At 41.1% G+C, this 27,790-nt stretch overlaps 1 protein-coding gene across 2 annotated transcripts in view; it reads left to right on the forward strand.

Annotated features, from left to right (window-relative positions):
• The window catches only part of NELL2 (neural EGFL like 2), a 152,150-nt gene that overhangs the window by 3,916 nt on the left and 120,444 nt on the right, over positions 1-27,790 (forward strand). For both annotated transcript variants that reach the window (XM_075080961.1, XM_075080962.1), the window contains one exon: positions 19,090-19,240. In XM_075080961.1, the coding sequence (XP_074937062.1) occupies positions 19,090-19,240 (151 nt within the window). The remainder of the gene's footprint in view (positions 1-19,089; positions 19,241-27,790) is intronic.

The following is a 27,790-nucleotide window of genomic DNA, read 5'->3' on the forward strand; positions in this document are numbered from 1 at the left end:
GAGAGCTGCCTGGCAGCGAAGAACCTGGGGGTGTTGGTCGACAACCAGCTGAACATGAGCCTTCAGCGTGCCCAGGTGGCCAAGAAGGCCAACAGCATCCTGGCTTGTATCAGCAACAGTGTGGCCAGCAGGAGTAGGGAAGTGACTATGCCCTGTACTCGGCGCTGGTGAGGCCACACCTTGAATATTGTGTTCAGTTTTGGGCCCCTCAGTGCAAGAAGGATATCGAGTTGCTGGAGTGTGTCCAGAGGAGGGCAACGAAGATGGTGAAGGGTTCAGAGCACAAGTCCTATGAGGAGCAGCTGAGGAAACTGGGGTTGTTTAGTCTGGAGAAGAGGAGGCTGAGGGGAGGCCTTATAACTCTCTACAACTACCTGAAAGGAGGTTGTAGCGAGGCGGGGGTTGGTCTCTTCTCCAAGTAACAAGTGATAGGATGAGAGCAAATGCCTCAAGTTGTGCCAGGGAAAGTTTAGTTTGGATATTAGGAAAAAATTCTTCACCAAAAGGCCTGTCAAGCATTTAGGGAAGTGGCTGAGTCCCCGTCCCTAGAGGTCTTTAGAAGAGATGGAGATGTGGTGCTTAGGGACGTGCTTTTGTGGTGGACTTGGCAGTGCTAGGTTAACGGTTGGACTTGATGATCTTAAAGGCCTCTTCCAACCTAAAAAATTCTGTGATTCGATGACTTCAGCAGGATTAGATGCTGTGGTCTTGAATGTTAAAGGTTTTTAGGTGCCTGATGCTCCTTGGTTGTAGTGGATGGTAGCACCTGAATGCCGCTGTAATCTAGCTTTAGTTAGCTGCAGGGGCTCCTCTTTCTGGAAAAATGTGATTTGCAAAGTAATTGTAAAATGTTCCAGTGTAGCTTGTGGGAAGATACAATTATGAATAGAAAACAGGAGGAAGTCTTCCAAAATGTTAGTGTTGCTATATGTGAACATCTGCCAGCACTTCCTAGCCATCAGCAGATATTTTTATGTCAAAATATGTTGAGATGAATTATTCCTCTTCTGGTCAGAGCAGCAGAACAGAAGTCAGAATATCTACACCACAAACTTCTCTCTGGTGACTGTTTCCATAAGTTGGTGAAATTTTCAATACCTTAGTTTTCCCTTTGGAAAACAGGGTGACGCTAAAGGTAAAGCCCAAATCAGGTGGGTGGATTGAAGTGTAATTAATGTATTTGAATAAGGCTTTTGGGGAAATACCATCATCGCTCCTATAATTGTTTCTTTGTAAATATACTGCATGAATACAATTTGAGGAAATCTGTAGACGTGAAAGTCGATCTGACCATTTTCCTATGCATACACGAACATCATATTGCTGCAAAAGCACTTGTTGCATATGTAGCGGCTTGGAAATTTGAAAAGGCAGGCAAACCCACCAGCAACGGAGGCTGGAAGGTGTTAAGGGTTTTGAATGGGTCAAACATATCTGACTTAAGTCTATGTTCAGGAGACTTACTTAATGTTAAGCACGTGCAAGGTCCCAGTGAAGCTGGATATTTCAACTTGCAATAGGAAATGGTGTTATGAAGTGTAAGAATCTAAATAAAGGCTGAATGTGTATAAATGTATGCACATATATGAATATGCCTATCAAAAGGCGTACATGCCTCAAAGAGGAGGCTAGAGGGTGGGCAGAAGAGTGCAGTCAGATGTTACAGGTGCAGGAACATGTATTTAAGCAAAAGATATTTTAAAAGGGCATGGCAGCCACAAAAATGTGGGAGCTTGTGTATCTGAATGCAAAACTTGGAACTCGTTCAGAGGATAAGTTTTTTTTTTCTCTGCCAGTTAGGATATGAAACTCTTAATATGGTTATAAACAATATTTGGATATTTCTGGTGAGGAGGGACAGTTCTAGAAGCAAGATATGGTATACTCTGGGGAACAAGATGTGCTATAAAACACCAAAGAAAGGATTTAATCTGTGTGTGTGGTGTGTGAAAGGACTCAGCACTACTGTTTTCTGAATTGGGGCTTGCTGGCACAAACTGCTGTCAGAAAAAAAAAACCCAACCCTAAAATAGGCCTCTTGGTGTAAACGATTTGTTAAATATTGCTGTGTGACTCGGTCGTTTGCTAGCACTTTAAAATAGTGGGCTAGACAATATTACTCTCTATATATCTTGTATCCCTTTGGAAAGATCACTGGTTTTGGCCCATGATGTCACCTCTGCACGTTACTAAATTGAGGAGCTAAAAACAAAGCTTTAAAACTAGAGTTTTAACTTTCTTTCATTACAGGAATAGGATTTATGTTGCCTATGCCTTTTTTCCTTGCCACCTGCCATTGAAACTATGGACAGATGCTTTCTTCAGGTTCCAGCTGAGCCTGCTGAAAATACTACTGTTCCCAGCTGCTCATCACAGCCCGGGAGCTAGAGGTTACTGTCCCCACAACTTTTCCAAAGAAAGAGATCAAATGAGCATTCCCAGGTCTGCTGACAGTAAAGTCAGCCAGCTTCAGAAGCGAACCTGGCTGACTGCAGTGACATGGATTAGAGAGTCCCATAAAATCCCCTTTCTCCAGCTGTACTTGAGACCTGAATCGTCTCCCAGAGGAACAGTAACAGACAGCTGGGTGAGACGATGCTAATGTTGCCAACTGGCATGCCTGACTGCAGAGTGAATACCTATCTGCAGCTCTTTTCGTCTCGAAAGCGAGCTGGTTTCTCTCTCAGAATCACTGAATCCTCAAAATGTGGGACCTCCAGCATAGATATCATCTGTAGATAATAAAAATTCACAGATATTTTTGGTGAGAGAAAGAAAACCCCTCACCCCTTAGTTTTGGGGGAAGGCTGAAATGATTGAGTTTAATTTCAGTAAGTGCTAGAGTGTTTTTCAGTGTTAGAAATGCCCAATATAAGCAATTACCCTATGACAATGTGGTAGCCAGAGAGATCCAGATTTTGGTGTACCTGGAACAACAGTGTATTATGGCTTCCCCCTGCTGCCCCATTCCCTTCCACCTCTGGCACATCCCAAAGTCACCTTTGCACCTGTGCAAACAGTAACTGTTGTGGTATGGCACTGCCAAGGTTGTGATTGGTACTGCTGGGGAGCTGGGATGGATGTGGGAGAGCCCCGAAGCACTGGACTGCATCTGCTGGGGCCTGCAGAGGGGGGACTGCTGCCACAAGGCATCCTCCTGCTCCAGACAAGCTGACTATTCAGCATCCCCCTCCTCCTGTCAGCAACGTTAGCAAGAGGAGGTATTTGGGAAGCATCTGCTGCATGAAGAGCCTGCCCCAGAAAAGTAGAAGGTGGTGTGTGAGAATCCTGCATCCAGTCCCCATCCTGAACCATGCTGAGTTTCCATGCATGGAGAACTAGGATGTACTTACCCACTACACAACCATACACTGCTGAATAATCATGAATATACCTATTATAGGAGACGGCATTGCTTGCTAACTAATGCCATGCTGGCTTATCTGTAAAATAGAAGGGGAAAAAGTTACGGGAAGTAAAAACTCAAATATTTTTGACGTGTGATTGATGCTTGTAATGGCACAGCAGAGGGTAGAACTGGGAGATGGAAAGTGAATGGGGACTTAATATACAGGACGGACATACCAAGGAAACTCAGGTTTCTAGAGAAGAAAAGCTTGCAGTGCCTGTATGTGGTCATTAGAGCATAGTTGATATAAACTAATGTTAAGGAATGACAGAAAACGTGGCCTGTAGCATTTGGGGATTGTAACTGTCTTAATGCTGAAAGTTTCAAATAAATAATGTTGCTGAGGGTGTGTATTAGGCATATAAAGCATCACAAAGGCATAAGTGTAGAGCAATAAAGTTATTTTAAGTATCACTCTAAAAATTATATCATTGTTCATTGCAAGAAAAGGTATTTTACATGAAATTTTCTTCTTCTTGTCTTGTATCTTTTTTTTTTTGTTTTTCTACAGTGGGATTTTTGGGGGGAGGGAAAGGAAATAAGCAGAAATTAAATATTCCCTCCATAGCCTTTGGGTTTTGTGTTTTGTTTTGGGTTTTTTTTGTATTCGCATCTCTTGCCATGTGTCTTGATATAGGCTCTTGTCACCTTTCAGTCTGTTAAATTCTTAGAGCATGGATTCTGGAAGAATCTACAGCATGGGAAGAGAAACGATACCTGCTTGCTGGTGTAGACACTGTACCTTACCTGCCCAGATCCCCTCAGGAAATGGTGCCAAGCAGCATGGCTTCTGCGGCTTTGCCTGGGCTTGGTGGGACAGCTAACACCTCTGGCCTCTGCTACTTCAACCTTTGCAGTGAATTAGTACCTGCATTTATTAATCAGCCAGGGTTTGACTCTAGAGGAATGTCATATTTTATTGTTTTCTCATGGCCTTGACCTGCTTCTTTTCACATCCAGGTTGCATCTGCTATGTGCAATAAATTAAAGCCCCCAGGGATCTGTTTTCTACTGGGACAGTGCTGAATGTCCAAGATGTTTTTTTTAATGAGAGTTTGATTGTTTAAGTTAAGTCAAATAACAGCGCTCTGTTTCTACACTGGGCATTGCCCAAAACAATTAATACTGATTAATAACAGACAGAATTGCATTTGCTTGTTCCTACTTTTACAGTCACACCTCTTTTAAAATATTGCAAGTACAAAACCCTTGTTGAGGCAAGTATTATCTCAGGGCTCAACCTGGCATATTTGTTGGAAAGCTGAAAATTAGTATGTTGTGCAGCTCTGGGGCATACATGGAAGGAAAAATACAGGAAGACGGTGTCAGTATCGTGATGTGGGGCAGAGCCCTAGTTGGTGCTGTGAGAAGGGTGAGGATGGGCAGAGGAGTGGAGGCCAAGGAGGACTTTCTCCATGTTGACATCCCCCTCAGGTGCAGCCAAGCACAGATGGCTGCTCACCAGACAGCCTCTCCTGGCAGCGTAGCAGGGTGCGATGGTCTTGGTTGAAGTCAAAGATATGATGCTGACAGCAGGACAACATTTCACCTACATGCCAGAGAGAACCCAGCACCTGCAGCATGTGTGCCCTGAGAAGGAAGGACAGTGACTCTTCTGGCTAGCTGTCAAGCACATCTTTCCATATTGCTGGGGGAGGATTGCATTAGCAAGGGGTAGTGACGTGTGAAAATGAGGTCTTGCTACCCTTATGTAATTGCTTTTGCTGTGACATAGTTCTGTAGTCACGAAGCATGGCTGAGACTAGCTAGGTTAATGGGGGTGTTTCCCCCCCTGCAGCACAGTTCATTCTCCAGTGAGGTTTCAGAGAGGACAGCAGCATATCCTATGTATCCCTTCATCTAGATCAGTTTTAATGTCTGTTTTCTCCCCATTTTCTGTTTGGTTATATGATCTGGGAAATAAGTTTCCTACTCTCACCCCCTTGCTTCCATTCTCTCAGTCTGTATCCTCCAGGGCACATAGGTGCTGGCTTGGAAAAATAACACCAAGAATAGTTAACTTCACTGCTTCCACTCCACTGAGTCTTAAGGGAGGTACAGAACTGAGCCTGTAAGTTATTTAAAACCAGTGGATAAGAGCTGGAGATTATATATAGCTGTCACGGGAAACCATACTTCTGTGTAGTTGCTCTTCAGTTCCCTATGTTTTGTCCCATTTGGTTGTGTGCCAAGGCACAGATCCATGGAGCAGCTGTATTCTCCTATCTGCACTGCTAAGGTAGAGCTGAATAAGGAGTGAAAAATTATTTTTCACTGAATTTTTTCTGTCCCTCTGTTTTGGCTAATTTCCCCTAACTTTGTCTCAATATTTAAGGAATACCAATTTTTCCATCTCAGTGTTGTCCAAAAGATTTCTTCTCAGGAGAATCTGAGAAGAAATATGACAAGAAAGGGTACTTCTTCAGTTTTTCATTTTTTTGCCTAGTCATGTTTTCCACATTAAATACGCATTATGAATGTTCACTCAGATATTTCAGGTAGCTGTTACTGAACTTTAAAAACTTAAAACAAACTTGAAGCAAATATTCTGTTTAAGTTATGTTCCCATTTAGGGAGTAAATTTCTTCTTTGTTTTTTTTCTTTTCTTTTTCCACGTTTCTTTAAACCATGTTAGGGTGAAAAACTGCTGTAGCCATTTTCAACATGGAAGAATTTTACAGCAAAAATTTCTCGTTATTCTGATGAACAACATTTTTGCTTCTCTTTTTTTGGTGCATACTTTTTGGGGTGTGTGTGACCCTGATGACTTCAGAGGGAAATAAGAGCTTAGAAAACTGACTTTTGTGTTGAGCTGTCTTGGGAGATGCTACTCAACTCTGCTGTTGCAAGGTGCTGAAGCAATGGCCATAGTGTAAAAGGACAAGCAGACTAAGACTTCTGAAGACAGTGTTCAAAAGAGTTTTAGTAGATTAACACATTTGCAGCAGCAACAACATTGCTACAATAGACCGTAATGTTTCCAAAGGAGCCATTACAATCAATACTGCTAGCGATCCATAACTGAGAACTCTTTTAGTGGAATTTGAGTGGCAATTTCCCTCACTAAAAACGTAGAGGGGGTATAATAAGAAAAAGACCTCCAGTTGTAGAATTGTTCTCTCTGTTAGACAGAGCACCATTTATAAGGTTTCCCCAGCATAAATGCTTATTTAAGTGTAATTAGGCGGTGGTAGCATCCATACTGTTTATCCTATCAAGGGAAGACACATGCCAACTTTGACTCCATGACTGGAAGTCTACCAGTCTCTAAATGGAGCTGCAAAATGCTCCAGAAGGGTTCCAAAGGAACTTTTGTGGGTTTTAATAACTCCCTAAACATGCATTTGCCTATTGGGCCACGGCTGTTCCAAAGGCACTCTTAAGATTTCCTATAACATTGGCTAACGTCCCTTGAACTTGAAGTAGTCCCAGCTTTGGTCAGCATCCATTCAAGGAGTGGGGTAGACCTGAGGAAAACCTTGTGTACCCTGGTCAGTGATGCTTATTTTAAGAATTCCTGCATTCACTGCTAGAGTTTAAAGCATAAGAAATTTATACTGTAGTAAGGGATCTGGGAGCTTGAAATTTTTTTTTTTCAAACTGAGAATGTGCCTAAGTTACTGCATGCACTCTGGATTTCTCAATTTCAGAAAAATATCAATGAATTGCAGAGAGTGAAGAGAACAACAGCAAACCTGATTATACAGTAAAAAGGACCGGCTTACTAAGAAAGCTTTTAAAGAACTTGATTGAGTATGTGCAGCTTGTCCAAGCAATGACAAAACCGTTGTATGATAAGTGTCTAGTATTAGAAGATTCTTAGACGTTCAAAATGAAAGAATTAGTTAGTATTCAAAGAGCTAGAGGTAAGAATAATGTAATGATATTATAAATGGAGAGGATTTAAGATAAAAGGAGGCTTTCACAGGGAGCTAGTTCAGACTGTGGAATAGCTACCAAAAGGAAGTGGTGGAAATCTTCAAACTCTTGATATCGTAGAAGATAGCTTGAAATAAAAAATCTAGGGAACATTAGCTATGTTGTAGTCAGTGTGATGTTCAGTTAATATGCTGAGGATAGGGTAGATGACCTTGTAAGTCTTTCTCTACTCTGCAGATCTGGATTGTTGGTTGAATTGTTCTAGTATAGGGAGAGATTTTCAAAGACACAAAGGTGCATTGAACACCTAATACTCATTGAAATCAAACTGGTGCCTTTGCATTCTGCCTAAAACTGTTCTTTAGTGCATTTAAGTATATTTTAATGGTACTTGGTTAAAAGAAGCCTGCAAGAGCCAGGAAATAAGGGTTTGGAAGCATTTATAATTTTAACTCACCCAAGCTTATAAATTGGGCATGTGTTTAAAACCTGTAGCTGATTCACTGAGGCTTGCAGACACATTCATAGAAGTATGGACTTCATTAACACCTGATTTGAAAGAAATTTTCTGGCAGGCAAATCTGAGCTCTGGTCCTCCTCGGCTTCCTTGGGACCTCTGGCAAGAGTAGCTTGGGTCCCCCGTGCACTTCCTGTCTGTCTGCCCTGCTCATAGCTGAGGTGTGTGTATGGTACGCCTTGATATCCCTTCTCTTTGATGTTCCCAATCCAAAATCCTTCTAACCTTTTCTTTTTCTGGCATTAAAGCAGATATCAATTAAGCTGCTTTTGCTGTTGGGATGAAGGTTTGGATTTTCTGGAGCTTTCTAAGTTGGTGACTATTGACCATTCTTTTGTGTCAGAAGTTAATCTTTCATGCAGACCACGTCATTGTGGTCATCTGGGAAATTAAGACTGATCTCATATTAATGCTTTCTTAAGCTCACCATTGTGTTGTATGAAAATAAATCAGCCTTAACACCTAGAATTTTGGTGAGCTGAAGGCAATTAACCCTAACATGGGTACAAAACCAATTATACCCCAGAAAGCCAGAGTTGAAGAAAAGCTTGGATGAGAGTTGCAAGCCGTTGTGAAGAGGGAGAAACAGATTCTTAATGGGGAAAAAAAGCTAAAACCTCCAGGGCATCCACAAATGATCAAGTTGGGCTAGATGATCCCGAGAGGTCCCTTCCAGCCTACATGATTCCGTGAAACAGAGGCTGCAGGTGGTAGGTCCTCAGAAGCAGCATATGGGTCATGGGGAAAGGAGCTTTTGAGAGAAAATGACCAAGCAGAGATAATGAGTAGGTCTCACTGACACTTGCACGGAGAGAACCAAATGAAGGAGAGATGTGGTCTATTGCTCAGAGAATATAGGAGTATCGACACCCAGCCTGATCCTAATCCCGAGGTGTCATGGTGGGTGCTGGTCTTCTGCAGTCTGTCATTGTATGATCCCGTTCACGGCTGGAATACAATATATTTGAGAAGCACGAGTTTTGTCATATCTTCTGGGAGAAGGGTAGTTCATGTAATCCAGCTTGATCTGCGCTTAGTATAATCTGCTTGTCTGGTTTATTATTGCTGTTAAGTTTGTACTTTATTGTTTTTAATTGATTAGACTTTTACTTTTGGTAGCCTGCTTTTTCATTTGGAAAAGGCTGACAACACTGCTTCCTTCTCTTGTCCACCCCCTTGGCATGACTGGCATAACTTTTAAAATCCTGACCATCCTATACGACTATGGATAGGAAATAAATTCAGTCTTTCAGCAGTTCTCATGTGTGCCATGCCCTTATTACAGTACTGGTGGGGCTGGAAGGCAACGCATTATTTTTCTTGTGCTCTTCAGTCTGTGTCCCCATGTTAACAGCATTTCTTGGTGTGATATTTTTCTTTGTTGTTAGGTCAGTTTGACACAAAGTGCTCATATGACAGTATGCAGCCAAGCAAAACTAGGTGCATATGCCACAGATGGCAGCAGCAAGGAAAACAAGACAGGCTTGATTTTCTCCGCAGGTTTCAAGGTGTTCTCAAAGCAGCTTCTAGAAGACTGCATTGTGCCTAAAGGGGTGTGAGCGTGTGCATATATATACACACATATATTTATAAAGCTATAGTAGCTGCAACCTTTTAAATGCAGCTGGAAACTGTCTTGAAATGAAGAAGCAGGCAGAAATCCCACTCTGTGCTACCTCTGTGTCCTTGTTCAAACATAATAGGTTTTATAGTGGTGGCGGCCATGAAAAATGTAAACAACATGATTGTAAGTAGCAGCACTTGATACTACCTATGAGGGAGAGAATGCAAGAGTCTTCAGAATTTAAAGAGGAATTGAGAATAGTGTTGGAATATAGACTAGGGAAAACTAGTAATCAAAAACCGCTATTTCATCATGTAATTGATAACCTGGAACCTATCAATCACCAGAAAGCATTACAATAATAAATACCTGGGGCAGAACATACCATACAGCACACATTTTAATTTCCTATGAGTGGAATTTCTGTAACAGGAACAGAAGCTGTCTTTTATCTTTGTCACGTTGTTGTCATGTAATAGATTCCCACTGAGTAGCACCCTCTCTCCTAGTGATAGTATCTTGCATGATGACATAGTTACAGTGAAAGGAGTAGTTTCTTGTGGGCAAGGAACAGTGGTTTTCTGTACCATGTATGCATTTAAAAACTCCTGATAGTACTTTTGTGTGGTGCTTCCCCCTACGCTGATGCGCAAGTTCCTTGTATTCCTTTCAGAAATGTTCAGGAGCACACGTTTACATTTTCTTTGGCAGTTTGGTGGGAGTTGTTTTAGTAACAATTTAGTGTGGTAGGATCTGTGTTGTTTATTAACTAAATCAGCTGTTTCAGCCTCCTGTGCTAAGAATACAGACTTCTAATCTGGAGCCCTACATGTTTAAAGTTCAGGTTTTCCTAAAATTGGGTTTCTTATCCTTTCACTTGCAAAAGATATGCAAAATTGTCAGAAATATGCTTTTGTAGATACAATCACTAGAACCTGTACTGTATTTATTTCCTTCTTATTTACTTTTTGCCTACTGATTCCAAAAGCCATGAAACCCTCAGTCATTGACCCTACATATTTTTGAAAGAGTGCAGCTGACCTGTTGCGGTGCAGCTGGGCTGCTTTACCTTACAGTGAATGGCTCCCACTTGTAATCCTGGTGTAAATTCCTTCTTTGCTGAAGGGACCGCAGCCAAAGGGAGGATGAGAGGTGTTTAAGTGTCAGTGTTGTGGTCTGACAAATTAAGCCTGAGACTGAGAGACCTGTGATACCTAGTCCTGACACTTCTAATGGGTGTTTATGGTGGGGTAAATCCACTGCTTGTTCTATCTGCATCTATTTCCCTGTGTTGTACGGATTTACTAACCAAGCAAAGGTGCTACCTGTGGCTGTTTGTATTGTGCTGTGGACACACTGAGACACACCACACTTGAAAGGACATTGCCTTGATCTGTAATCCAGGTGGGGAATCATGCCAAGCAGCTGCACCGTTCATCTGACAGCTTCACCAATGCAGTTGGATTCTGCTTGTGTAGTAGGAGCCTGGGCTGGAAGGAAAGATCCACCTTCCCCATTCCACACAATGTGATCTAGTTAAGTTAGGTGTGTGCCACAAAGAACTGTTTCACAGCTGAAATCTCAAGACTGTCTCAGGGGTTTGGCCGTGTTTTGAAAGCATGTGATTGCATTTTAGTGGCTGAACAATGGTTTTGTAGACTCACAGGGGCGCAAAGGAGGCTGTTCCTGCCGGAGAAGTCAGTAGTTGGGCGGTGGGAAGGTAAGCTTAACATTACGGAAAGATTCAGCTTGATGTGAGTTTCCTTGGTTTCTGAAAGCAGCCAGTACATAAGGTCAGAGGTTTAACCCAGTCACTAGTATAATGTCTCAAACTAGTACTGTATCATTTCTTTTGCAGAATGCTCCTAGACAGAAACAGATTTCTGGTGGTATAATTGTCAATTTACAGTGAATGCACAATCTGTTATAGGTGTAGTTTGCCCCAGAGAGTCTTGGATTTGCAAACTCTTCCTAAAGAGTCATCCAAGTCAGTGCCAGGAGCTGGAAAAAATGGCTGAGAGCTTGCTACAGCTCAATTATCCCATTCTGGCATATCGGGTAGGGGTTTTCCCCCTATTAAATATGATCTGTTTTAATCTTATTTGCATAGTTGACAATTTTTAATGTTTCTTTAGTTAAAAAAAAAAAGTTAAAAAAGCAAACAATCTTAACAAACCATGGAAAAATTCCCTTGGGACTTTGACCACGGAGAACAAAACATTACAAATAAAGCACTTTGAAATCATAATTGCTTATGCAAATGCACAAACTACTCCCAATTACACAAGCAAGTTAGGTCCTCAGTAGTGGTTTGGTTATTTCACATCAGAGATATTGCAGCTGTATTCAAGCATGTATGTCCAGGTTCTCAGAACCTTTTCCCCTTCTCGCCCCACAGAGGATTTGTGTTCTCAGCTATGCCAAAATGAGTTTAAATGCACAAATATGTGGCTTGCAGGTGAGCCAGAGTTTTTTCCAGGAGTGATATGATTAACATTTTTTTTAGGATGTAAGTATGAACAGCCAATATAATTGGCGGACAAATGTGTGTGTTGATTCAGGTCCTTGAAATTTCCTGTGTCGGTCTGTTGTGACTCCTGGTACTTTGCATACGGTTTGAGCTGGAGGAAAGAAAGTCCTTGCTGGATGACACACCAAAGCTGTAGCTGACATTCAGAATGGAGAAAGCTACAAAGCAAAGGCAACTGGAACCTTTGCATACGGTTTGAGCTGGAGGAAAGAAAGTCCTTGCTGGATGACACACCAAAGCTGTAGCTGACATTCAGAATGGAGAAAGCTGCAAAGCAAAGGCAACTGGAACCTCCCCAAATGCTGCAAGAACAAACTGTGACATTTTTCCCCTTGTTTTTTACTTGATGTAATGATTTGGCTTCAAGTCAGTTTTTGTTTCAATTGTTTAGTTTCAGCTGAAGTGCATTTTGCTCTCCTTCTTTTCTCCTTGCCATCCATTGCAGTTCTCTTTGCATGCATCCTTGCTGAGCTGTTTCTTTAATGGAAATAAGAAGGGAAGCACACAGAATTGCTGGTCACTGTGGTGGTGTCTAAACTACAAGAGCAGTTTGTGGGGTATCCCCCCTAAACAGTCTGTATGGTATCCCAAGGTCCTGATCATTCAACCTGGGAGATCTACTAGAGTCCTTGCTCCCAGCGTTTGTGTTTTTGTTCTGGTGAGACCAGCTTGCCTCCATGTTATAAGGAGCACTTGGGTGCATAAAGGTCTGGATGTAGCTGGTTGGATCCTGATGTATGATTAGATTGTAGTCCCAGTATTCACCCAGACTTGGGAACTGGGCAGTGCTCCTGGGCCCTGCAGGTCATGCACACCCTTTGGGACTGGATCCAGTGGGAGTCTTACTGGGTCAGTGTTTACGCTGTATCTTGTAGCCTTTTAAACTTGAGGTAGAGCTGCAACACCTTCCCCCAGACTCCCGCAGAGCTCCTTCCTACAGCCTTGGAGAAACCAAGTCATGTTCATGTGGGTTTGAAAAAACAATAGCTGCTCGTGTTTTGCTATTCTCTCTGAAACAACTGGGAATCTATGAGAAGGGAATGAACAAATGTATAGAAAGAGTAGCTCAAAATGTTTTGCCAACCAGTATCTTATGTATCAGTTCAAAAAAAGAGTCAGGTGTATTTAAAAAAAAAAGGCAAACCAATCAACCTTCCCACAAGCATAACATGTCTAGCAGGGTTTTGTTCTGTTAAAGGTTGTTTTACTTCTTTCTATCTTCAGTTTTCATTACAGGGAAGCAACTCCTGAATTTGAATGTACCGTGCTCCACTTAAAAACCTGCTGTACCCTTTCAACCTTGTAAAGACTCTGCTTTTGGATTGGCTTTGCATGCTGCCCCGTTTGCCAAGAGCAGCTTAGCCTATGTTGGTTGCTTCAATAAAAGAACAATATAAAGTAAACTGTCTCAGATATTGTTGCCCTTTGTAGGCTCTGTGAAATCCCTAGTTAAGAAAAAGATTAGCCAAACATTTTAATATGGGGAAGTGACACGATGTGAATACATGCCTGTGCCGTGGATCCCAACTAGTGTAGGAAAATGAAACAAGTTTGAGCTAGCCTTATTATATTTTTCAGACTCTTTTTAGCCTGCAGTCCTTCTCCTTTTTCTCACAAACCACTAGAATTTAATTTGGGTAGTTCAGCAAACCTACAGTCAGATGCAGAATTGATTTATAGATGCTGCTATTAAAAGCTGATTATGTGCACACGAAACAAACTGTGGAGCTCAATTAATTAGAATGCCTCCTTCAAAGACTCTTCTGCAGGAGTTGGTTTTATAATTAAGTTCATACTATATGTTTAGCTTTAGATGCACTTCAGAAACTCAAGAGCACACCCTCTGCTAAGACAAGTTAACCATTCCATTTAATAACTGTTTCTTTTCTGGACTGGAAAAATTCTGTAGTGAACAGCTTGTCCTAAACTGTACTTGCATGTTGTCTTTTCAGTGTGCAATTTAGTACTCTGCTGGTGCTGTGTATGGAAGTTTTTCTGCTTACCTCCAGTAACTCGTTCACGGCTGCATCCAATACCATTTTTTGTGTTTGGGTTTTTTTCTCTTTTTTTTTTTTTTTTTTGCGGGGCAGGAGGGCTCAGCTGGATCGGTTTCCCAAGATGGTTTCTTGTGTGTTTGCATGAGTGAAGCTGTCACCGTAGGGGTGAAGAGAAAGAATTTAAGGCTGGTAGCAGAGGAAAAGGTAGAACCGCCTCTTTTGCAGCACCAGTTTAGACTGGCGGAAGTGCCTTTGGACCTGTGGAGTGAGTACCGTTGAAAGTTAGACTTAAAGGGAAGTAATTATCTCATGAGCATGACTGAAATAACAATGTCTACACTTGACACGTCCAGGGGACACTTGTGTGGCTTTGGTGTCAGCTGCAAAGCTCTGGCTGCAGATTGCCTCTGATGGGGAAAATGTGTCCCAGTTGCGACTGCTGTTGCAAGCACAGGGTAGAGACAGCCACTAAGTTTGTCTTCTGAAGGGCTGAGTTCCTGCAGGTCTTAGGGCCAGTGGTTTTCTTCACTGGGTTTTCAGATTCCTTTGCAGTGTTAGATGTTAAAAGACTTGGTTTTCTGTGCCTGTGGCCAGCTGATAACCTTATAACTAGATATTGCAGTTGAAGGTTGACCACCACTACTGTTTGTCTGTGTCCTTGTAAACTGTTATCGTTGCCAACCATGACATGAGTTAACTCTCCCTTCCTCCAGCCTCCTTCTCCCAGTCTGTTGTGGTGTTTTCAGTCCTTTTGTTAACTTGCATGTCTCAAACCAGCTGCCTGTGTTACCACATGAGCATTATTATTCCTTCTAACTATAACCTTTGACTTAAATAAGGAGTGCTGCATGCTTTGAGTTTGAATTCTTGTTTCTTTCGTTGTCACTTTGCACTTCCTTCTTGTATAAATTAAAGATGGAGTGTTGGCACTATGGGTCTGCGAGTTGTTATGGTGTGGTCAAACCAAGCACATGCAATATTCTAGGAAGGTAAACCCAATATGTAAGTATCATGGCTAGAGACAAATTTCTCATTCAAAGTAATAGTTCTCTCCTTATTTTTGCACTCTCATATCAAAAGATTTATGCCTTTGGTTTTGTGTATTAGAAATATTCACAGTATGAGGTTTTTATGTAACTGTTGAGAAACCACAAATTATTATCTGAGATATACCAGTTTGATTTTCCGAGCCATTATGGAAGAAGTCCAGTTCCAGTAAAGTATTTTCCTTGGGTCTTAAAATGATTACTGGAAGCCAAATGTCAAGAACAAGCCTGAATCAGTATTTATTGAGCACAGCTGGTGATCTATCAAGCCCCTACCTCTAGTGTTCAAAGTCAATTGGAATGAGGGATTTGCAGTGTTCTGTTAGTGTAAAAAAGAATGGATCTAATGGATCAAGGACCTTTCAGTAGTCTTTCTTCAAGAAATCCACCTGATGTCTGCCCTGAGCGAAGGGTGCTGTGCTTCGTCAGAGTAGTAATAATTCAAAAGTCTGTGTAGTTCTTTGGTACAGCAAGTATGAATGAACTGGCTGACTTATTTGCAATACCAAAAGCGAGTTGCCATGTGTTTTGGCAATTTAATACTCTAGCAATTAATGTGATGATAATCTTAATATATATGCTTCCAGCGTGATCTGATCAGATCTCCATACTTTTGTCTGTATATGAGAAGGTAGTGTAAGGCCATGATGAATGATTATAGCGTACCCAGATAAGGTTTTGTAGATAAAAGGGTGGAAAACTCTCATCCAACCTGGTGATTGGGTAATGATTCACAGGGGTGACATGAATAGACGTCAAAAAAGATTAATCTCTTATGGGCGTAGAGGCAGCTCTGTTTCCCCCTCCTCTCTCAACGCAGCAATGAGGATGGGGAGGGCTCTGGAGAGCTCCGCTTGACAGCGAGGGTTTGTTTTCTTGCTAAAGCACAGGTGATCTGCAGAACAGTGTTTGCATTCCAATAGCTCCGATTAGAGTAGAAGTGCATGTAGGAGGGGAAGATAATTATTTATGTGTGATTGGAACTGACCTTGTATAATGGTAGGGGTGTTATGCATATATTTTTCTTCCATCAGTTGCTAATGAGAATATCATAGGAATTTGGTAGAAATTAATATTCCTTTCTAATTGAAAAGTTGTGGATTTTATTTTTGTTAAGTGTAGTCTCTGTGGCCCATTTTCCACTTCCAGAATAGAGGATTTATGATTTCCACTGGTAGGCTGTGATAGTAGTTAAATCCAGGAATGATGTAGAGGGATAAGCTAGAGGGTCACTGGGACAGAGAGGCACCCTAGCATCTTCCACGGTTCAGAGCTGCACAGGGAAAAATCTGGATTCTTGGATTTCTCATCTTCCTTATTACTACCATTTCAGTATTTTGAGGGAAACCTGAAAGAAATCCATTGGAGACAATGGGAACAGAACAAGAACAGCCAGGGAACTTTCTGCAATTCTGCTGTATCCCACAAATCTGACCTGACTTTCTCTTTTTTTTGTCTTGCTTGACTTTTTCCCTTCCAAGCCTCTTCCTCCTATCTCCTGTCTTCCCATCAAACTCACATTTGATATGTATACCTCCTATCTTTTCCTGCCGCCATATTAAACCACAAATATTATGTGTCCAACTCCAATATACATTCATGGAAATTGATAGTGTCTATTCAGTACCTTAATGCCTCTATAGATTCCTGTGTGCTCACTCTCTAAATCGGAGTCAGACTGAAGCTGTTGGATGGAGGACCTATGCAGCTTCTTCACTGTCACATTCACATGGATGCGTGCTTTATCAGCCGTGTATAAATGGCAGGGAGGTGAGAGATGATGATGTGGCAATCATCTTGATTAGCCACATAGCCCTTTTTCTCCACCCTTCCCTTTTCTCCTAGCAGCTCCTGCAATATTTCAGGTGGGGGGGAATCAGCCTGAATTAACGTGGCTGAAAAAGCATGGGGTGTTCATGGTGTGTACTCTGTAGGCTTGGTTTCTATAATCTCATAGTCCGCTGGAGTTGAAGTGAAATGTCTGTAGCAGGAAAGTTTATAAGAAGTATAAAAGGCTGTTGGAGGGACAAGAATGATGTTACAAAGTAGTAACAATTATTAATATGCAAGAAAGATGACTTCCCAGATTCCAGTGGTCTCAGCTTGCTCTGGGTTTTGTTCTCCCACTTTTATTTAGTTTAAGTTGCACTGCTCATCCTGACTGAGGCTGCAAGCCCTTCAGGCAGGGGAGCTCAGCCCCTCAGGGCAGAAACTCTTTTGACTATGTGCACAAGCACACAAATAGAGTTTGATTATACTTTGTCAGATCATTTGTGATGAATCAAAATGAGATTGTTCTTGTTTCAGTGTAAACATGTAATACATTTGTGGGCCCAAAAGCAGACTCTGTAGATGCTCTGATAGCGAACCTGCAGTAGAAAAGGATGTTGGCTGGGCTTTCTAAGCTGAAAGACCCAGCTCCCCGCCCCCATGGCAAAGGGGGTTGGAGGATGTGCTTTGCATCTAGGAATCGGACTCTATAGGCTTTTAAGTGAGTTCCACACCTGTATTTTCCCATGTTCTTCTGTATCCTGGTAGGAAAGCTGCTGCTGAGGTCTGCAGTGCATGAGAATCCTGTGATCGTGATTAGAGAATGTGTCCCTTGTGTGTCCTTCCTCTGCTCTGTCTCTTGGGAGTAGATTGTTTATATTGCTAGAAATTGTTAATGCAGTTAAACTATCTTCCAGCATGCAAACCTATGTCATTCCACTCTGTTAGTGTCCCTTGGCTAAAAATGAACGCTTTGATGTAATTGTATTTGAGTTGCCTTATGATTTATTAACAATTCCATTAAAATACCATGGATGTGTGCTGCAGTGAGGGAGGTACAGTAGAAAATATGTGAAGCTGCACAAAAAGCTTTAAGTGATCTTTTCTCTTCCCCCCCCCCTTTTTTTTTATTTTGTTCTTCTGGATCTCCCTTTGTAAAAGATTAATCTGATGTGACACTGTGCAGGAGCTTGGTTAGGACTTCAGGGTTGAACAGGTTGTTGCATTTCTTAAACACATATTAAAAAACATTCCTGGTCTTTAAACCACAGTAAACTGCTGTTAATGCAGCATAGCATCTTCATAGGTACAGCCTGAAGAATAAATCTGTGTTTAAGAACAGCAGTGCAAACGAAATCAGTTTTCTGTTGCAGCTAGCTCTCTGCTGCTGTTGCTGTCCCTGAATTAGTGTCCCTGAGTAGGAGCAGGATAGTCAAACTGCAATGACAAGGAGCTTGTGAATTGATTTAGTTCTTACACAGTTGATTACACAGGCTAATGAATTGATTTTGTGCATTAAAAATATATATTTTTTCTAGTGTAATATATTATGGAAAACCTTGGGAATTGTTTTTCTAGCATTTGACATCTTATTTTGTAAATTATCTCTCTAAAGGGCTTAAGGTCGGGCCTTTTTATTTTCTATGCATGTTCCATGCAAAGTCAGCAGAAACATTGCCTCAGACTTGGTTCTGTGTGGGTTTTTAAAAGCAAAATCTTTATTGTGTGTGTGCAATTACTCTAACAAATGTTCTTGACATCCTGTGCAAGAAGCAGCAGCAACATACTGCACAACTGGAGTATATAGTGATTAATTAGCGACAATATATTTTGAAAGATGGTGAGTTTTTAAGTTAATTTATAGCTATTACTTAAAGCTGAGTAAATTGTCCCTAAAGAGATGCTGCTTTTTTTTTTTTTTTTTTTAATTAATTGTGCATAGCTATTAAGCATAACATTTTTGAAGAAGTCATTAAAATTGCTCAGGTTGTGCTTCACAGCTTAGGCTCATATCCAATGTCGTCACTCTGTGCTTCACTGCTAGTGAGTCTGTATTTTGGATGAGATATTAAAGGTACCATCTGGCCATCCATGGAGAAAGTAAAAGAGTTATGACCTTGTCTTAAAAAGAAAATGAAACCCCCCACCCAGAATGGAATGGGTGTCCTGGAGAATGTGTTCTCTTTCATTGAAATGCCTCCCATTGCATGTAAAAGCTGGTGTTTAAAATACTTTGGTTCCTCCTTCTGCCTGTCTGTTCAGTTGTGCTCCTCACAAGTAGCTTGCGATTTTTGTAAACTAATTGAGTTGAAGATGGAAAGTAAAAGAAGATTTTTATACTGAGTGTTTTTCTGTTATGGGTTTTTTTTTTTTTTAGATACTTCAAGAAGTATAAAGGCATCTCCAGAAACAGCTGAAATATTTTTTCAGAAATTAAGAAATAAATATGAATTCACAATCCTGGTGACCTTAAAACAAGCCCATTTGAATTCAGGGGTTATTCTCTCAATTCATCATTTAGACCACAGGTAAGTACTGCTACCTGTATGCTAGTTAATGAAAGTAGATGTATTTATGCAGCCAAAATTTGAACATAAATTAGGGTAAAATAGTCGTGTAGCAGGTAATTTGCAAATATTTATAGTGTTTGCGTAGGCATATTGTGCAGATCTATAAAAAAAAAAAAAATCACAAGTCCAAATCGGCCAAGGGAAAGTGGAACAGCTGTTACTCTTTAAATGTCTCTTGCCATGAAGGGCATGAAAAGCCAGTTCTCTCTTGCCGTTCATAACTGTAAGGACCAGATGCTCAGCTGGAGTAAAGCTGTCATGTCAATAGACCTACACTGATTCGCAAAGCCTGGCCCTGTATGTTCACCTCTTCACCAGTTGGGTTTTAACACTGCAAGCAGCTTAAAAGAAAGCAAAACATTTCCTCCAGTTACAGGCTTACACCTCCCATGGATGGCAGAGCACTTCACTCAAAATGTCATCAGCCTTAAAAAACTGAAGTGAATGACATGGAGTATTTTAAGGATTATTCCTTCAATAGGATAATGACTGCTAGAGAAATAAGATATTATTTATATATCTTTCTGTGTAATGGCTGTTAAAGACAACTGCCCTGTGATTCTGTGACAGAATAAAACTTTTAAAGATGTGCACTTTCTAAGCAGTCATTAGCAGAAGCAACAGATGATCTCTGCTTTACGTTCATAGTCCTTTTTATTTTCCTGCATACAATCCCACATTTCTTTCTTGACACTCTAACTACAAAAGAGGAAAACACCAAAGAAAAGGTAAAGAGAGATGTTCAGGCAAAGCAAAATATCTGTTCCTTTTGTCATGAGTGTACAAGTTTTCATTAGCAGGCATGGTGTCAAAATTACTTTGTGCTGGAAGGTGGTCCAAATCTACTTTTACTCTATTTCCTAGAGGCCCCATCTTCTGTCATTCACCTATTAAAACAAACAAATAAACAAAAAAAACCCCACAAAAAAACCCCACCAACCCCAAGAAGAAGAAGGGAAATGGAAAACATTCCTGCGAATCATTATACCAAGTTTATAAAAGCATCTTTAAATCTTGCAGGGAGGTGTTTGAATGTCTCCTGGATGATGTTTGCTGATGCTATATCATAGAAGAGCCACGGGGCTTCTCTGTTAACTATTACCTACTTCTTATCTGCAGGAGTGAGCACTGGGCAAGGGGCAGAGCTGGGCAGCTATGATCACTGAGTTTCAAACTCAGGCAGTACCACCATATGTGCAAATCATCCCAGATGGAAAAGTTTGTTCTGTCTCAAATAAGAGAGTAGATCTGCAGGGGCAGCTGTGCCCTGACAAAGCTGGCTTCTACATTTGTAGGAAGAACATGGATTGGTTGGGGTACTGATAGGGCTAACACAACTATATCTGAATGTTCAAAATGAGAGATGAAACCTTCTTGTGCCAAAATAGTTGCAGAGGTGGGCAAAGAGGTCACCAATGTGAAACTCTCAGACTCTGGAAGAGGATAACCATAGCATTTCTGAAAGGAGGCAATGTTTGCTAGCAAACCTTTCCTGGCTTCAGGAATGGCATGAAGAAAGAGACATGCTGTAGAAGATCAAAAAACTATGTAGTGTATAACTGAGCAAAACTCGACAAACGTTATCTTGGAGAGTGGCCAAGTGGGAGGAAACACTGCCACTTAGTGAACATAAAGGGTGATTTAAAAAAAAAAAAAAAGTATAATGAATTTTAATTGAAGGGTTGCAGAAGAATTTGAGACGTTGTTTGGGAAAATAATTAATTCTTGGAGTCATTAAGGCTGGGCAAGTAGACCTGCTGTTGGTCTTATGGGAACAAAAATGCATTAAAATGATTCTATCCAGCCATAGCAAAGAAAACGAAAGGTTAAAGCAGTGCTGGTGTCCAGGTCACATGGCTGTACAACCATAATGCTGCTTACCTCATTTGAATCTGGTTCATCCATGTCATCTGCCTATGTTCTTTTTTGCTGGCTCTCTTTTGAGGAACATCAAAAATTAATACTTCCACTAAAATACAGTCATACAACTACTTAAAGCTTTGAGTCTTAAGAAGTTGACAGGACTGCTCTCCCAAAGTTTCATCTCTAACATCATGTGGTGAATGCTGTCCCTGGGCTATCAGATAGATGCAGAAGTTCTCCATGTAAATCTGAGGCTTGGGCATTTGCTAAAGCTGGGCTGTTGCTGTCACCACAAAAAGGAGCTGCAGAAAGGATTTTCTGCAGATACTGTAATGTTTCTACTCTACTAAGTGCTTCTGTTTTTCTTTTCCTAGTTGAATATCAAAGCTGTCTTCCCCTTTTCTAATGATTATGTTTTTCTCTAGTATTTAATATATTCAAATCCATTAAAACAGATCTTAAAGTGAAAGAATCTGAAACAGTACCTGTAACTATCCCTTTCTAATTTGCTCATATCCTTTCACAAAGATTGCTTTTTCCCCTGCTGACTAGAGCAGCTGAGGAGTTCAGGCAGTGGTAGTTTTGAGTACAACTTGGAAGTGGTACTTTCAAAAAACTCTTGGTGTAAGGGAATCCAAATTGCAGATCAGTAATCGTGCAGATGAGTTTCAGGCAGCTGAATACATATTTATGTATGGCATATATCTGAAAGGTAGAAGCTACAAATGTTTTCTTAAGAGGATCACCTTGACCACATAGAGTGCCCTGCCTAAAATGCATTATACTTTGTAATACCAAGGTAAATATTTTGAATGCTGTAAATGAATTGATGCCTTAAGTCTGAGTGGAAGCACTGTTAAACACTGATTGCTGTGTACTTGGCTCTCGGCCTTTGGTTTAAGCTGAATTATACTCCTCGTTTCACTTCTGAGTTTGTCTCAGCTTCTACTTGATGGAAGAATCAGCAGAGGTCTGATCTTAATCTGGGACAGGGTTGTAATATATATTATGTGTCACTGTTCCATCATATATTTTCATTTAATTGGCAACAGTGTAATGATGTAATAAAGCTTTTTCCTCCCTTCATGGTTAGATGGCTTTATGCAACAAATATATTCATATCTCTTGAGATACTGTGTATTAGGGCCCTTAAGGGATGAATTCACTGATTGTAGTTTAACCTTTCTTTCCTTCAGTTAATGCTCTTTATATCCTGAAATGGAGCACTGAAATCAACAGAATATTGTGGACAGGCATTCTCTACACTTAATTGTGTAACTCTACTAATTTATTCAATTTCTGCCTTACTTAGCATTTGTTTTCACAGCTGTTGGTGTCTTGTGCTGGTCTGCTGTCAAATGAGCTGGACTGTACTCTTTTGGTGTCTAGGAGGAAATTATCTGTGACAATTTATCTCTTTTACAGATTTAGCTGTACAAGGAGATAAGTTGCCAGAGGTGAACTCCTGATGCATGAATTTTGTTCTATCATTTGACCATTGTATTAAAATAGAGGTGGAACTGTATGTTCCCTGCTTTTGATGTATGAGTATCTGTATTTCTGGACTGCAGCGTGAAGTCTGCTCTTCTCTCCAGCAGCACAAAATCTGCTGCAAACACATTACACTGAGAAAAACTTTCAGCATTTACCACTTAACCTAATACTGTAGAATACTGTTGGTTTTCTTTGAGGAGTGCTCTCCCCCTCGCCATCAATAACTTGCAGAGTAGATGTTAGGTAAGAATAAGATGGGATTAATTTTCAAGCATTAAATCTATATGTGGTTGTTTCTTGTGCCAAAAAAAGTAATAGCTTATTTCTGCTTTTTAAACCACTTTGTGTTCTTCTTTGCTGGAAGAGTGGAGGGTTGTCATGTTCTGTATTTTATTTTTTGTCAGTAGTAAGCCTTAGTTGCTCTTTCTTACTATCCTGACAATAAATATGAACCCTTTAAAATTTGTTCATAAAAATAAATTGCTTTTGAATTGACTTCCTCTAGCAATTTAAATCTCTGGTGTTAGCCACCTTTTCTTTTGATGCAGTTTGCATGTTTCATCAAAGGTGTCAAAAAAAAGGTATTTTTCTTACATTCATTCACTGCTTTTTTAGTGCGTGAGAAGATTTTGTGGTACAAAGGGTTCTTTATATAGCCACTGACTGTTTGGCTGGGCTCTTGCCTCTACCCCAAAAGAGAAATGTTCCTTATTTCTGTTGGTTTGGGAGATTAACTTCTATCCCTGAGTGTGTGGTTGGAGGGAAATATTTGTAAAGCAACAATTTTGTGTTATACTCAGCTTAATGTCTTCATAATGTTGGGAATGACCTGCTTCTTTAAGTGTTGGTTATAAAGGTTATTATTAAATTGATTGATGCCTTGTCACTGGTGCCTGGATTTTTTTGCTTCAGCTTAGTTTACACTTTGTGACCACAAAAAGAAAAAAAATTGCCAATAGGATGTAAACGTTTGTAACACACCTACCTTAAAACCACCTTCCCGTAAATTTTGTTGAATCAAGTCAGGTTAGTCTGTTTGCTGATATAAATCATCACAGTGCCAACTAATCCAGGGTGATTTTGTTGAGAACTTGTTATAAAATGCTCATATAAGCCCAGAGTTTGAGCTGAGACTAGTGACAGACCTACTGGAATAAGAGACAAAAGATTTGTCCCTGCCTATGATGCTGAAAACCACCACTGAAATAGTTGAAATGGGAGTTCTGAGAATTACCATTGTTTTACTATTGTTTAAAAGTGTTTCTATTAACAAATAAATAACAAAGAAATCTGTATTCTGTCAGGGTGGGAAACAGGAAGAGTTAGGTTGAAACTGGCTTTTGCTTTTACTAATATGTATATTGGAAATTCACAGTTCTCTTGCTCTCTGTGGAGAAACTTAGTCAAGAAAGGGAGTGAGAGGGGTGGTTTATGCTGTTTGTTTTTATAGTGTTTGATCTGGGAGAGTTTCTTCCTGCTTTGGTTTTTAGCAGAAAAGGAAACTTTGGGTACGCAAGATTGATAGCAGTAGGGCTGTGTGATAGAACAAAATGGGAATAAATATATTAATAAATGGGGTTAGTGAGAGAGATGGGAGGCATGAGAGCAATTGCTTAAAGGCAAGAATTCTGTTTCAAAAAGTATTTCCCGATTTGGGAATTTGATTTTGTATTCACAGCTCAAACAGCGACAGCATGGACAGTGTGCCATAACACCAGGTTTGAATTTTTGCAAGGCCAAACCAGCAGCTTTTGGGAGAATAGTTCCTCTGAGTGCTGCAGGGAGCTTGGTGGGACCTCAGCTCTTGCTTCTAGTCCCTGCTGAGCTCCTGCAAGCTCTGCGGGAAGGCTGGCTGGGAGCGCTGCCTTGTTGTCAGCAGTAATGTTAGAGAGTCTGGGACGTCTTGCCTCTGTGATGACCTGGGGCTCTTGGGTCATTGTACTGAGCTCAGCGGAAGCTATGCAGACTCGGCAGGTGAGGAAGGCAAGATTTTGCTGCCTTGATTTAGGGGCAGAGTTGAGCCCAAAGCCTGGGAGGTGAGCAGAGAGATCCCTCAGGAAAGTTCTTACCTTCAAAGCCAGCAAAGTCTTCCAAATCACAGCAGCCCCACTGAATTCAGATGAGGGGCTGCAAGCTGTCGATAGAAACAAGATTGCTTTGACACATGCTTAATTAGTTTGAGTCAAGTACAGACATGGTGTCTCTCTGCCTTTCCAGTCATCTGTTGCCTGGCTGTTCCCTCCCATGAACAACCCGATGTGGAGGGTGTTCCTTCCTGCATGTCCCAGCACAGGGCTCTGTCTCCTGTGTACATCCGGAATGCACCTTCCTCCTCTCCAGCTGTCCTTCATAGCTATCCAGTGTGATGAGCAGTCATGCTGGAATAAAGCTGAAATGGTTGACCTTTTTTGTGATAGAAGAAAATAAACAACAGAAGAGATGTAAATGCCAGAATGATCTGTAGCTTGCTGGCTGGGGTACTTCAGAGGCATTTTCCTCGCACCGTTAATCTCTGCTCTGCCTGATTTGGAGCAGGGACTTGAACTTGGTTCTTTTCCATCTGAGACAAGTGTCCTGAGGAATAAAAAGCTTTGTTGGCAGTGCCTGGCCAGGGCTATGATAGCAAACCAAACAGTCCCCAGGCCCAGCCTGGAACACTGGCCTGCTGCTGTCCATTCTGCATAATTGTTAGCATCTTCCTTGGCATGCTTTTGTCTCCTGCAATCAGCAGCCTTGCAGATGTTGTCAGGGCAGGGTTTGTGGAGTAGCATTGGCCAGGGACTGCTCCCAACAGGCAGTGTGGAAAAAACCGCCCATTTCAGGGAAGAAGTGGGAGAGACCTCTCATATGGTATGGCTTGTAGTGGAGCACCACTGTTAATACTTGTCTTCAGGGCCAGGGAGTGGGCCTTGCTGGCTTTATTTATTAGTATAGGCATAGGACTGGTGATCAGCTTGCTCTTGTACATTACTGACTCTTTTTGATTGATGAATTCTACATAATGGAAGAGCCTCATCATGTCAACCTGAGAGACTGGTTTTACTGTCCCATTGTTTGTGGAGTCTGTTTTGATAAGGGAAATACCCTCTTCCGGTTTTGATCTCTCTTTACTTGGGATCTCTGCTTTCAAACAGGTAATAACTGTGGCATTAGGAGTGTTTGCAAAAGTCAGAGCGCCTTAGATTTGCTCTCTCTGTCTCTCATTTTAACAAACATTTCATCCTGGACCCCACAAACATTGTTGCAAGAATGTTTGTTTCTGTCAAAAGATTTGGTTTTAATGAATGGATCAGCATTTTTGAACAAAAATTGTTCTATGTCAGAAAATTCTTGCCTGGCTCTAAATCTGTATTCAGCAAAAGAAAGGGGCAGAAACTGAATTGGTGGCTTTTCTGCCCACTGTGCACTTGCACTAAGTGCTACCAACTTATCCAGAAAAATAGACTTTTCTTTTTTTTAAAATTTATCACTCCCTGGCAAAACTACCTAGGCAAGAGATGACTGGCAAAGTTCTAGAGAGTCAAGGAAAAGGGCAAATCCAGTAAAGCCAAGTAGTAGTGGAAGTGAGAGGTGGGGACTAAGTTTTCACAGGTATAGTGTAGTTGCCACCGGCATTTAGAATCCATCTGGGGATATTGTAATGCCATATTATTCCAGGGTATGCACCAAGCAGTAAAAACTCCTAGTTGATGTTTCAGAACACTTTAAGTGTTACTTCCAAATAGAAAAATAAGGCTTACGCTCCTGACTGCCTGGTCATCGTACCATGGAAAATAGCCAATAATGCGTTGCTGAATGTGGTGGCTGTGTGGCGTGAATTGCTTTTACATCTTCGTAATCTACACCCGGCAGAATTGCTTGCTGCTATTGTAGCCATAGTTTGCAATGAATAGGGTCTCTCTTTTTTTTTTAAATGTTTTATGTAATTATACCTAAGAAAAAAGCCAGAACTTTTGTATCAAAAATCTCCAGATAAAGATTTTTTTAATAAGTAATGGAGTTAAGGATTTAAATTTTTTTCTTAAGTACATACTCCTCTTTAAGTTTATTGGTTTTCCTTTTCTTCTTAGTGTAGATCAAAGAGCCATGCAGAACTGTTTTAGCACTATACCTCTAAATGTGAGTAGTAAAAGCTTAAAAAAACCCCTACCCTATAATAAATTCATAAGCAGCAGTCATGATATCTTGCCGTTAGCTTCTAAAATATTTGTCTACATGCTGTAAATTGAAGTTGATTTTTATTAGTTGCCTGGAGTAAGAGTGGGCAGCTACAGTGTGCTGTGTGAGCAGAGGTGCCAAATGAGCGAGCGAGCCATCAAAGCCTTCGCGTTACCAGTTCTGGCCATGAGCTTGGAGGGCTTATACCTCTTGCTTCTCAAAGACCGGTACTGCATACACCAGGACCACATTCACCTCCTAAATCCCCAGCTTTTTGCTGTACATCCTGACTTCTACTTCCACAGCGTCCCCTGCGCGGGTCTGTTGCAGCCTGAAGAGCAGGTCCTGCGCAGGCTTGTGCAGGCCACATGCCCTTCACTGGGACGGGCACAGCAGCTCCGCAGCTGAGCGGATCTGCTGACTCCCTACTCTTATCCAGCAGTTATGATGGATCGGTGCTGGGCAGCAGAGACAACATTGCTGTTTTCTGTCTCGAATTCCTCGGGCATTTGAGACATATTTCTTCCTCTTATGAAAATAGGTTCAGCCTTAGTCAGTACATAAGGGATCGCTGTCTGGCTGGTTTCCAAGCAGAGCGAGTGATCTTACGGTGGCTGTGGCTGTTGCCTTTGCAATGATTGTGCATGCACAGAGTGATCTGTGGAGATGTAACAATCTTTTTTTCAGGTTTTTATTTTCTTCTCCAAATGGCAAAAATAGTAAACCTAAGCACGTATCATCTCCCTACTAAGTTAAATCCATTTGACCCAAAGCCTGTAGGCTGGTATTGATTAAACAACCACAGAGATCCTAGACATTAGTAAAGGGGAAGCAGGTTCTCCTGTTGTACTGTGTTTCTCATTGCAGTTTATTTTTTACTTAGAGCCATTTGCATTTCTCAGCATAGATGAGCACCCTGGAGCTGTTGGGAGAAGCAGTAGTAATGGGAATTCTTTGGGTGACGCTCTCCCTGTGATGGATGGCCTGGGCTGG

The sequence above is a fragment of the Phalacrocorax aristotelis genome, chromosome 1 (assembly GCF_949628215.1).
Source record: "Phalacrocorax aristotelis chromosome 1, bGulAri2.1, whole genome shotgun sequence".
Taxonomy (NCBI): domain Eukaryota; kingdom Metazoa; phylum Chordata; class Aves; order Suliformes; family Phalacrocoracidae; genus Phalacrocorax; species Phalacrocorax aristotelis.